Source organism: Salvelinus alpinus, chromosome 15 (genome assembly GCF_045679555.1).
Source record: "Salvelinus alpinus chromosome 15, SLU_Salpinus.1, whole genome shotgun sequence".
Taxonomy (NCBI): domain Eukaryota; kingdom Metazoa; phylum Chordata; class Actinopteri; order Salmoniformes; family Salmonidae; genus Salvelinus; species Salvelinus alpinus.
In genome coordinates this window covers 56,892,412-56,904,978 of record NC_092100.1, presented here as the reverse complement: position 1 = coordinate 56,904,978, position 12,567 = coordinate 56,892,412, and the positions used below count along the sequence as shown (strand labels likewise).

The 12,567-nt window shown below is 39.7% G+C and overlaps 1 protein-coding gene across 5 annotated transcripts in view; it reads left to right on the top strand.

Moving 5' to 3' along the window:
• LOC139540420 (PHD finger protein 21A-like) overlaps positions 1 to 12,561 on the top strand; it is a 116,384-nt gene extending 103,823 nt beyond the window's left edge. For 4 of the 5 annotated variants that reach the window (XM_071344222.1, XM_071344223.1, XM_071344221.1 and 1 more), the window contains 5 exons: positions 167 to 339; positions 1,021 to 1,176; positions 1,586 to 1,661; positions 1,832 to 1,935; positions 2,900 to 12,561. In XM_071344222.1, the coding sequence (XP_071200323.1) occupies positions 167 to 339; positions 1,021 to 1,176; positions 1,586 to 1,661; positions 1,832 to 1,935; positions 2,900 to 3,646 (1,256 nt within the window). In that variant the 3' untranslated portion in view covers positions 3,647 to 12,561. The remainder of the gene's footprint in view (positions 1 to 166; positions 340 to 1,020; positions 1,177 to 1,585; positions 1,662 to 1,831; positions 1,936 to 2,899) is intronic. The other variant, XM_071344225.1, reaches the window with a different exon arrangement.
• Positions 12,562 to 12,567: the final 6 nt, after the last annotated feature.

The following is a 12,567-nucleotide window of genomic DNA, read 5'->3' as shown; positions in this document are numbered from 1 at the left end:
ACTAACTCCGCTCTCTGTGCTTCTCCTACTCTTCCACCCTCAACTCAACACCCTCCCTTTTTCACATTAGCCAACGAGGACCCCCTGTCAAAGGTATGTCGGACAGACGGTTTATTTGTTTGTTTCCTTCCCACTTTTTATTTTTCGTCTGTCTCATTTCACCCAGGTCGCCCTCCCAAATACAGCAGCGTTCCGAAGCTGGGCAGCCACACCCCGACCTCTCCCTCCAGCTGTCTCACTGCCTCCTCGGCCTCCGAGTGGCCCAACACAGGGGGGAGCTTCCCCTTCCATGTCCATCCCCACCACACTCTCCCCCTACCCAGCCCCAGCTCTGGGGATGTAAGTAGCAGCTGGAGAGAGCACAGCAGCCTGGACTTTCTGGGGCTCTATCCTAACATACTGACTTCACCTACTCTTGCCCCTCCCTTTTTATATTGGTGGTATTGTCCACAGGCTGTTACAAATACTTTGGTGGAGTTGAAATGTCCCAGTACCTCACGTCTAAAGACCTAGACAAGTACAGACACGTTTTTATTGATTTACTCCCTACTGTCTGATCCTTCATTTTTTATGCAATCTTACAAAGTGAACAGTACTCCTCGCCTCAAATTCAGTACTCCCCCCTACTCTCAAAAAGGAACAAGTGATGCTGCCTGTGTGAAATTGTTACTTTACCTATTTTATTTTTAAGTAGGATCAGTTAGTTTAGATCTTCTTTTAAATGCCATTAAAAACATACTGCAGTATTAAAGTAGTTTATTACATACTTTAAACTATATTTTTCAAATAGGAAATGCAGAATGGTATCCACAATGGCTTTTAGAATGGGCTTTTTCCATTTCAGTGTTGGAATTACGCACGTTATTTATTTAAGTGTTATCTTTAAAACAACACAGAAACCGTAATATGATTGGATGATCCTCAAATCAACACACATGGCCCCTCTGCCCTGCCTCTGCACACGTGATTGGTCAGGCCTAGACAGGCAGTGAAACTGATTGGTGCAATTCATCCTGACAGGGAGACATCCATGAGGATTTCTGCACTGTGTGCAGACGCAGTGGCCAGTTGCTCATGTGTGACACATGCTCCTGTGTCTATCACCTGGACTGCCTGGACCCACCCCTGAAAACCATTCCTAAAGGCATGTGGATCTGTCCCAAATGTCATGAGCAGGTAAACGCAGCACCGACAATCGAGGGGCTTGGCCCAGCAGTCCAGTGGTTCAGTAGTATAGATCTGAGAATTTGGCTACTCTTTCAAAGTGGATAATCTATTGACATTGGCAGAGACATAGTTTTCCCCTCAGGCTTTCATCAGCTAGTCCTTATTTCTAGGCGAAAACATTACGACGATATGACTGTTCCTTCCTTTGAACGCTTCAACATGATTCAGTATTGTTTTAAGTAATTCTTTCCCATTTCATTTTGTTAGTGGAGGATGGCATCTTACACTCCCATCTGATTCATTTTGTTTGTTCTTTGTGACATCGCCAAAGGATGACCACAGCATTGTTCTCTTCCACGTCTAGGTAATGTCGTGACTTTGCAATCACAATACAACAAAGCTGTGCTCTTCTCTCCAGATATTGAAAAAAGAAGATTCAATTCAATGGCCAGGAACATTGGCTATTGTTCATTCCTATATCGCCTATAAAGAAGGTAGGAATAGCACACTAAAGACCTTGTGCCTCGGCAAACATCAAATGTGTGGCTCCGTTTCAGTCAGCTGAAGCGGTGGTAGATGAAAGAGTTTCTTCACTGGAATCTCAAACAACCAGATTTCTTTAAAGTCTCACCATTGTCTGTGTTTTGTTTCTGTTTCCTAAAAGCTAAAGAAGAGGAGAAACAAAAACTAATGAAGTGGAGTGCTGAGCTGAAACTGGAGCGAGAACAGTTGGAACAAGGGGTCAAACAACTCAGTAACTCCATAACGGTAAGCTCCATAGTAACCGCAAACCACCTTCATATAAGCGAGTTGTTTTCAGACGGGTGTACTGAAATAGATGGAAGTATTTGAGATCTTGAATAATAGTGTGGCTTAGGTAATTCACGTAACTACCCCTATTGCTTACAAGGCTTTGATGCTCTCTTAGCTTGTGTCATGTTATATCCAGGCTGTATCACAACCGGCCGTGATTGGGAGTCCCATAGGGCGGCGCACAATTGGCCCAGCATCGTCTGGGTTTGTCCGGTGTAGACCGTCATTGTAAATAAGAATTTGTTCTTAACTGACTTGCCTAGTTAAATAAAGGTTAAATACATTTTTAAAATGTCATAGAAACGCATCCAAAGATACATTTGCACACTGATAACAAAGCTAGCTACGCTAGCTTGCTAGCTACATAGCAAAATGCTTGCTAAACGGATAAAGTCTTAGTTTGCGGTTACCTTGCTATACTAATACTTTAGCTCATTTATAAAAATGATACATTTATAAAAACATCACTGGTAGTGCTATAATTAGAGATAGTTCAAAAATTGCCAGAGATGGAGACATCTAGCTTGCTATCTGGCTTGTCAAGAAGCAAATGTGGATCTGTCAGGAACCAACATAATAAATGTAATTTAGCAGACGCTTTTATCCAAAGCGACTTAGTCATGCGTGCATACATTTTACGTATAGGTGTCACCGTGAATCGAAGATATAGCTTAGACTAGTTCCTGGGAGTCTTAATCTGACTGAAAAGTATTTGTGTAACCAAATGGAGACATTTGACACCAGATGAGGTGCAGTGATGTAAAATAAAAAAAATAACGGTCTAAATATAGAGCCTTATCTACGTCATATCACTGAGTCTACCTTTAAGTCACTTAATTTATTGGATTAATTTAAGTGACTTAATTTATTATGTCCATTATTCTGAAATGCCCAACCCTGTTTCCTCCCCTCTAAATAGGAATACATGGAGACCAAAAACACCATCATGTCTCGACAGAACGAAATGCAAGTTTCGTTGGAGAAGGTCAGACACTTGGTCCGCCTCATTCAGGCTTTCAATTTCAGTCAAACCGTTGAGACCGAGGGTACAGGTGCCTTCACAGAAGACATCACAGAAGACATCGGGGCCAAGGATGCAATTGTCCCAGCTGAAAATGCAGTAGACGCCATCAACACCCATGCTGTAGCAGAAGTCCATATCCAGTCTGTGGATGGGTTAAAGGCCGAGGTCACAGCACTGAACAGCACCAATGTTGAAGCCGGGACGAGGGTTGTTGTAGCTGATGTTGCCACAGACAAGGTAGCAGGAGTCAGTGCTGAGGCTGCTGTTGACATCTGCGTTGAGCCTGCTGCCGAGGTCAGCACCGAGACTGCAGTGGGCAGCAGTGTTGAACCTGTGGCTGAGGTCAATAACGCTGAGGAAGTGACGGAAGCCACCGCAGTAGTCGGTGCAGTGAACTCTACAGTGGCCACAACCAATGCTACCACTGACCTTGTGTGTACTGACATGAGCATGGATGAGAGCTGTACTAACACCATACCTGAGAACAAGGTCACCAACACGAACAGCACAGAGGAGGTGATAGAAGAGGAACAGGAAGAGAACACAAACATTGACAACAGCAGCACCAACAACAGCAAAACCTCAGAACCTTCTCAGCAATCTTTGCAAGCTCTTCTCGACAGTTTGGACAATAAAGACTAACACTCCATCTCTTGGATTGAAAACCCCCCAACATAAAAAATAAGACTTTAGCTTTCACTTTTGAAAGGTGACCGAAATTGCCAATCTATATACATACTTGATTCCAATGTATATTCAGACTGTGTAAATAGTAGATCTACAGCCCAAGTCTGAGATTGCTATTGGATGCTGTAGGTTATCATACCCCAAACATGGGTGAAAGGGTGGCTTGTGTACCAGTGTCATGCCAAGTTAAGGATAGAAAAGAACAGTAGTAATGGTAAAAGTAAGATAATTTATAACATCACACCAGTGCGTGCCTGCAACAGTTCCCCTCGGAACTCTCATGGGGGTTGTATCTTAGGTTATCTTCTGTTCCTGGGGATGCAGGTTAGAGATGTCTAAAGACTGCGTGCTGAACAGAGACCACGTTTCTACGGCATTAACTGAGAGCAAAGTAAAACCAAAAGATAAGCAAAAAAGCTGAGGGGGACAGGGCTTTGAAAAAGTGTCAGTATTTGTTAACAGTGGGGAAACATTGAGGTGTTTGATCGTCATTAAAAATCAAATAGGTAAAACAGGAGAGCCTTCAGTTATCCCAATACCTTCCTCCCCTTTCCCCATTCTCACTCTTACATGACCAATAGCTATGGACCCATTTACACAAAACCTCAGGCAAAAAATAAGGAAGTAAAGCAGCATCCATGTGCTTTGGAAGTATGAGGCAAACTGCTTATAGAGCTGGCTGGTTAGGGCCTTGCTGAGGAAGACCCAGGCAACAAAGACGGTCATCTCAAGAGAGAGTGGAGTCAGATCACACATGGTATCTTAAAGTTTTAAAATGGTGTAGATCCAGTGCAGTAATTGAGTTAAATTTGTGAGTCAGTGTCAACTGTGAGCACTAAATGTGAAATTGCAATAATATTGCATTGTCAAAAACAAACACGCAAAAATATATCTGCAGTGTGTTTCTTTTATAGGATAAGATATTCATTCAGGTCTTCCTAGTCTTCAAAAGTAAGTGCATTTCTGTTGCATAAAACAGTTGTTTGTTAATAAATGTTTTTAACTGGTATAGTTTATGCATTTAATTATCTTTTAAAAGAGGTGACCTTTGCATATTTTGAAATGTACGTTTTTGTTTAATTCTGAACTGCCAAAATGCTATTGTATCCAAATATAGCAGGGACATGTCCACTAACTGTATGGAAAGATAAAGTACGAAATGTATTATTCAATATCATCTTGGGAATTGGCAATCCCTGGTAAATAATTGCTTATTCAACAATCTCATCAAAATATCTTTATTTCCTGGAAACTGGAGGGTTTGTTGTATCAGTCCATTTTGGTGATTAAAGCACAAGCTTGCTGCATAACAAATAAGTGCTGAAAAGCTTTTTTGTATGTTACGTATGGAACAAAACAGATTATGCATTTTTTCTTTTGTCATGTAATTTAGTCCCAACAAAATATTTTTGTATGACCCAACTGATCTTTGAGAGTGAGTATTTGGCCTTGTCCAGGAGAAATGTTCCCTCTCTCCTACTGCTGGAACATACGTGGATAACAGAATTGACCAACGACCCTATCCCCAAAAGCTCAATAGATTTGCGCTTCCTCTGGTATTTTTTTTGTAATGCTCCATCAACATAAACTCAGCAAAAAAAGAAACGTCCTCTCACTGTCAACTGCGTTTATTTTCAGCAAACTTAACATGTGTAAATATTTGTATGAACATAACAAGATTCAACAACTGAAGACATAAACTGCACAAGTTCCACCTACATAATGTGTCACTGAACAAAGGGGGTTCAAAATCTAAAGTAGCAGTCAGTACCAGCTGCATTAAGTACTGCAGTGCATCTCCTCCTCATGGACTGCACCAGATTTGCCAGTTCTTGCTGGTGGAAGATGTTACCCCACTCTTCCACCAAGGCACCTACATTTCTGGAGGGAATGGCCCTAGCCCTCACCCTCCGATCCAACAGGTCCCAGACGTGCTCAATGGGATTGAGATCCGGGCTCTTTGCTGGCCATGGCAGAACACTGACATTCCTGTCTTGCAGGAAATCACGCACAGAACGAGCAGTATGGCTGGTGGCATTGTCATGCTGGAGGGTCATGTCAGGATGAGCCTGCAGGAAGGGTACCACATGAGGGAGGAGGATGTCTTCCCTGTAACGCACAGCGTTGAGATTGCCTGCAATGACAACAAGCGCAGTCTGATGATGCTGTGACACACTGCCCCAGACCATGACGGACCCTCCACCTCCAAATCGATCCCGCTCCAGAGTACAGGCCTCGGTGTAACGCTCATTCCTTCGACGATAAACGCAAATCAGACAATCACCCCTGGTGACAAAACCGCGACTTGTCAGTGAAGAGCACCTTTTACCAGTCCTGTCTGGTCCAACGACGGTGGGTTTGTGCCCATAGGCGACGTTGTTGCCGGTGATGTCTGGTGAGGACCTGCCTTACAACAGGCCTACAAGCCCTCAGTCCAGCCTCTTTCAGCCTATTGTGGACAGTCAGACCACTGATGGAGGGATTGTGCGTTCCTGGTGTAACTCGGGCAGTTGTTGTTGCCATCCTGTACCTGTTCTACAGGTGTGATGTTCGGATGTACTGATCCTGTGCAGGTGTTGTTACACGTGGTCTGCCACTGCGAGGTCAATCAGCTGTCCATCCTGTCTCCCTGTAGCGCTGTCTTAGGCGTCTCACAGTACGGACAATGCAATTTATTGCCCTGGCCACATCTGCAGTCCTCATGCCTCCTTGCAGCATGCCTAAGGCACGTTCACGCAGATGAGCAGGGATCCTGGGCATCTTTCTTTTGGTGAAGTTATTTGGATTTTTACAAATTATCTTTGAAAGACAGGGTCCTGAAAAAGGGACGTTTCTTTTTTTGCTGAGTTTATTTGTCTAATGTTTTATAGTTTGTGGGGCCAGTACCCAGGTTTTTTAAATTTTTCGACCAAGTCGATCATGAATTTCACCAGACTGTTCATAAACTTTTGGGGTTGGGGCCATTCAGAAGATCTGTGAAGGATATTTTTTGAGCGAGCCTCAGGTCTTCTCAATTGAAATGTAAAAAAAAAAATGTTTATGCTATACTGTTGCATTATATAGAGTGCAAAGAGGGCAACATGGAGTTGGGTCTTAAATGATTTACACCCTTGATAAAGATTAGCAAAAATGACTGTAAAATAAATAATTTAAATACTGAGCTGTATTGTACACTCGACAAAATGGGGAAATTATATTATTTTATACTAATACAATTGCTCAGAAAGATTTTGTTTTAACAAGTAATCTTTTTTTTCTCAAAGGTAGGGGTCAAAATTATTGACACCCCTATTGTTGATAGCATTTTAATACCTCACCTTGTGAGGATAATGGTACTGAGCCTTTTTCTAAAATGTTTTATGAGTTGGAGAACACATTTGGAGGGATCTAAGTCCATTCCTCCATACAGAGTCCTTCCAGATCCTCCTGGCAGTGGAAACCAGGTTTTGGCTCACATGTCCTGACACTGGGTAAAGTTCATGATACCGTTGACCTTAACAAGCGCCCCAGGACCTGTGGAAGCAAAATAGCTGCATAACATAAAATATTCCCTACCATATTTTATAATACGTATAGAGGTCTTTTCTGCTCATGCATTCTAATTTCAACGCCAAACCCACCAATGTGTGTGGCCAAAGAGCTATATTTCCATTGTCTTTACCCAGTACCAGGACATTTTAGCCAAAACCTGGTTGCCTCTGCCAGGAGGCTGAAACTTGGCGAGGCTGAAAGTGGATCTTTCACCAAGACAATAACCCCAAGCACACTCCTGAATTTATTGACCACAAAATCAACATTTTGAAATGGCCATCTCAGTCTCCGGACTTGAAACCCATTGAAAACCTGTATATGAATTGAAGAGAGCAGTCCATAAGCACAGACAAAGGATATCAAGGATCTGGAAGGATGTTGTATGGGAGAATGTTCTAATATATCCCTCCCAATGTGTTCTCCAACTAATAAAACATTGTGGGAAAAAGGCTCAGTGCCGTTATCCTAACAAGATGAGGTATTGAAAACAGGGGTGTCAATAATTTTGATCACTACCTTTTTGAGGAAAAAAAGTATTACTTGTTAAACAAAATCTCTGTCACTGAGCAATTTGTATTAGTATGAAATAATGTAATTTCCTTAATTTTTTGAGCATACAATATAGCTCAGTATTTGAGATATTTATTTTATACAGTCATTTTTGCTCATCTTTATCAAGGGTGTCAATAGTTTCGGACCCCACTGTACATCATGTTTACTTCAATCCATGGCCAAACGACATATCTTTGGAGAATGTTTTCTGTTTAAATAACAGGGACTTGAAATAATTTAACAAATATATAACATTCAAGGGACTACATCTTCTTAACATTGCATATTTTTTTTTTTTGAGTTAGCTATATAATAAATAGCATCTATTTTTTCTCCTCTCATGATGAATGCTAAGTTGTTATAGAGATTCATTTTTCTATTTCTTTTAACCCATCTTAATGTCCAAGGAAAAGGGATAGTTTGACAAATATACGCAATCAACTGCAATGGCTATACTGTCTTGTACTTCCTCATAGATTGAATGAAAGGGGTTCTTTGCCTTGTGAGTCTTACACGGTACTCGTAAGGACATATCTACATCAAGACCGTACAGAATTGATTTCCTGGGTGTCCCATGTTTTTCATACTGAATACAACAAAATATTCAGACATTGTCTTTGTAAAGCCTGAACGTATGTTACAGAGCAACTTGATCTTTCCCCTTTTTAGGTACCTCGAGTGCCTTTCTTCCAACAGCATATTTTGTCTCTTGACTTGCACTGTGACTTGTATTATTACCTTACTACACAAACACACTGGTCTATTTCTTGTCCTATGTTATTCCCATGTGATTTTATATCCACCCACAAAACTCAAGAATCTTCAGCAAATATATGTATCTGAAATATAGAGCACAATTGAATCAGCATAAGGAAAAGAACTTTGGGCTTTAAGTTAAGTACGTGGAGTTGACTTTGTTTCAGGCTATTGGATATGTTTGTTTTTTCTACAAGTAGTCTGTATAGCAGCTGCCTTAAATGTATTTTTGTAATGTATTTTTTGTCCTTAAAAGGTGAATTCTATTTATTTTTAATGATCTGTATTGGGGAACACCTGTAAAATGCATGGGCAAATCTCTGTGGTTTCTTCATAGATGTACACCACTCAGTAGTTTGTTCAAATGTCACAGGAACTGGTACGATATCTGTGAAGGATTATTCACAAACTCTTAAACAGGTGTGACTTTTAGAATTTTTTTTTTGTGATGCACTTTTGGTTGGATTCCCAGACTAAAATATGTGATGTGTGTGTATATAATATGAAATAGAAATCTGGATTATATCCTTTTACCCGGAATTTACCTCTCTATTGTTGAGATTCTACATAGGCATGTTGTGGTAGTCTAGTCTCCTCAGCATTAAAACTCAGTCAGGACAGTGCCAGCGATCATTATTTGTCCCCTACTTGTGCACCTTTTTTCTTTTCTCACCCATTCTTTTGTCTCTGTCTTGCCGTTAGCTTGGTAATATCAGGTCATATGAATTGAGCGTTGGCTTGTGTGCGTTTGAACAAATGAAACAGGACCCTGATTGGATAGACTTGGATAGACTGTGATTTTTCCTGTGTTTTATGAATATTTCCAGTATGATGTTGGAACAATACTATGAAAATGAGAATGCCATTTTAGTGTAAGAGCTGTTTGAAAAGACAGCCTGAAATGTCATCCTGCCTGGTGACATCACTAGGCGGTAAAGTTAATAGACAATAAGGAAGTTTCAAACCTCTGTCAATAATAGCTAGTTTTCCCTGTCCGACTCAGACCACTCCCAGACAGTCCTACCAAAATTTTTGCATGAGAATTTGCTCTTTGCGAAGAAACTATTTTATTTATTGCTGAGCATTTTGATTGAAAACAATCACAGTAAGGTACTTAGTTGTTACCTTGAAATGATTTGATATTGAGACAACTGCTGTATGGGATTTTTTTTTTTAAAGGGCCAATTAGCAGTTGAAACAATAACAAAGCGTTTTCCAGCCACTGTTTTGGTAAAAAGCTGAGGGATGGAGCTGGAAAAAGTAACCACTCTAAAATGAATAGACAGAGCTATGGATGCCAGGACTGACCATCCATGATATCAAAATTGTAGTTTTAATGTTTTGAGGCTTTACAGTGTTTATGTTACTTTGTTTACAAACATTGGAGTAAAACAAGTTTATTTTGGGTTCTGATGGGGAACGACAGTTAAACTAAGCTCATGAGGGATTTACTTTCTAACTTATATTCTTCAAGAATCAATGGGTACATATCATTAATCTATCCAAAGTCCAAAAATGGATGTAGCAACTTCTGATTGCCCATTTAAACCCCCTTAGCAGCAGCTTTCCAATCATCCCAACAGAAATTATGCCATCTTATGCAAGTTCTTTTTATACAAATGTTTGTCAAACTTTTTTAATATACATTACCTTCGGTTTTTATGTGAAATTAGTCACTTTTCTTTTTCCATTCTGGCAACATGATTCCATAACTATAGTATACAGTGGATGGATGTCTCAGTATAAGAAAATTGAAGCTTTTCTTACAAATAAACACCATTTTATATGGCATCTCTGGCAAGAATGTTATTGCTTAAATATAAGGCCCAGGGGGGTGTGCTATATTGGCCATATACCATAAACCCCTGAGGTGCCTTATTGCTATTACAGTTGAAGTCGGAAGTTTGCATACACTTAGGTTGGAGTCATTAAAACTTGTTTTTCAACCACTACACAAATTTCTTGTTAACAAAATATTGTTTTGGCAAGTCGGTTAGGACATCTACTTTGTGCATGACACAAGTCATTTTTCTAACAATTGTTTACAAACAGAATATTTCAATTATCATTCACTGTATCACAATTCCAGTGGGTCAGAAGTTTACATACACTAAGTTGACTATGCTTTTAAACAGCTTGGAAAATTCCAGAAAATTATGTCTTGGCTTTAGAAGCTTCTGATGGATGTATTTCAAGGCCTACCTTCAAACTCAGTTCCTCTTGACACCATGGGAAAAGCAAAAGAAATCAGCCAAGACCTCAGAAAGAAATTTGTAGACCTCCACAAGTCTGGTTCATCCTTGGGAGCAATTTCCAAAAGCCTGAAGGTACCATGTTCATCTGTACAAACAATAGTATGCAAGTATAAACACCATGGGACCATGCAGCCATCATACCGCTCTGGACACTGAGCAAGGTGGCCTACAAACCTGACTCAGTTACACCAGCTCTGTTAGGAGGAATGGGCCAAAATTCACCCCTTATTGTGGGAAGCTTGTAGAAGGCTACCCAAAACATTTGACCCAAGCTAAACAATTTACAGGCAATGCTACCAAACACTAATTGAGTGTATGTAAACTTCTGACCCACTGGGAACGTGATGAAAGAAATAAAATCTGAAATAAATCATTCTCTCAACTATTATTCTGACATTTCACATTCTTAAAATAAAGTGGTGATCCTAACTGACCTAAGACAGGGAATTTTTACTAGGATGTCAGGAATTAAATGTCAGGAATTGTGAAAAACTGAGTTGAAATGTATTTGGCTAAGGTGTATGTAAACTTCCGACTTCAACTGTATAAACTGGTTACCAACGTAATTAGAACAGTAAAAAAGTACATGTTTTGACATACCTGTGGTATACAGTCTGATATACTACGGCTTTCAGACGATCAGCATTCAGGGCTCAAACCACCCAGTTCATAATTGGAATTATCTAATGGCAGAGGATTTTAATGCCGTGAACTATGAAGTCTCTGTGCAATTGGACCATTCTTTTGATTCAATTTCTGCCTCCACTAATGCACCATTCCTAATGTTATTGTTACTTTGGGACAGTGAGTGCAAAATTCAGTGCATTGTCCTGTAAAAAAAAAAATAATAATAATAATTAACACATTCATTTAAAGTACTAAGCTGTAAAACCAATACACCAAAAGAATATAGCAAATGTGCATTTATATTTGGAAGCCCTTATGCATTTCATAAATATCAGCCTCAAAAACAGTTAATTTCTGCTTCAGTACAGTGTATAAGTTCACAGATGTGAAAGAAAAAGCAGTTGGCAGCTGAGACTCACTCAGATGTATGTTATTGGGCTTGTGGGTTTTACAGTGAAAGTAGTATATTTTATGCCTAACAATGGCATTTCCAGTTAATTCCAGAGTGAATCGAGAGTAGCTCACTTATACATTCTCACCAGTGCATTATATATTCTGTGGCTTTTTAATATAGTCTCGATTTTTTGTTCTTATGCTATACCAAGTCATGATTGTGGCCTTCTAGTATTGTTGATGCATTTCATCATCCATAATACTTATAATTCATATGGTGTGACTTCCCTATTGTTGTAACACCTTGAGGGTCTTACCTCATCCACTGTAAATTCAATTGGAGGAGTTTCTTCTTTAAGAGTGCAAAAAAGTATCATTAAAAAAAACTACATTTGGTGAAAGATGATGCATTGTAGCGATACGAATAAAAGGTTCACCTGGTGTGCTGAGTTGTGTAAATTGCTAATTACACAAAACGGAATATTTGTAAAATGTTTGTATTTTTCATAATTTTAAAAAGAAGTGTTTATTTTTTGACTTCTCTTCTGTTACAGATCTCTCATTTGTTTGTTCACCTGACATTGTGAGTGATCCGGTGTTTCTTACCTCCTGTATTGAGCCTCTTCTGTGATTAGTTATTTGTATGCGTTGTTTAGAAAATACTGTAAGGAATATGGGAAGAAGTTGATATTAGGAGCATTTGATCAATTTGTATTTATTTATTTTATCATTTTGTTAATAAATTGTCAAAAGCAACCTGCC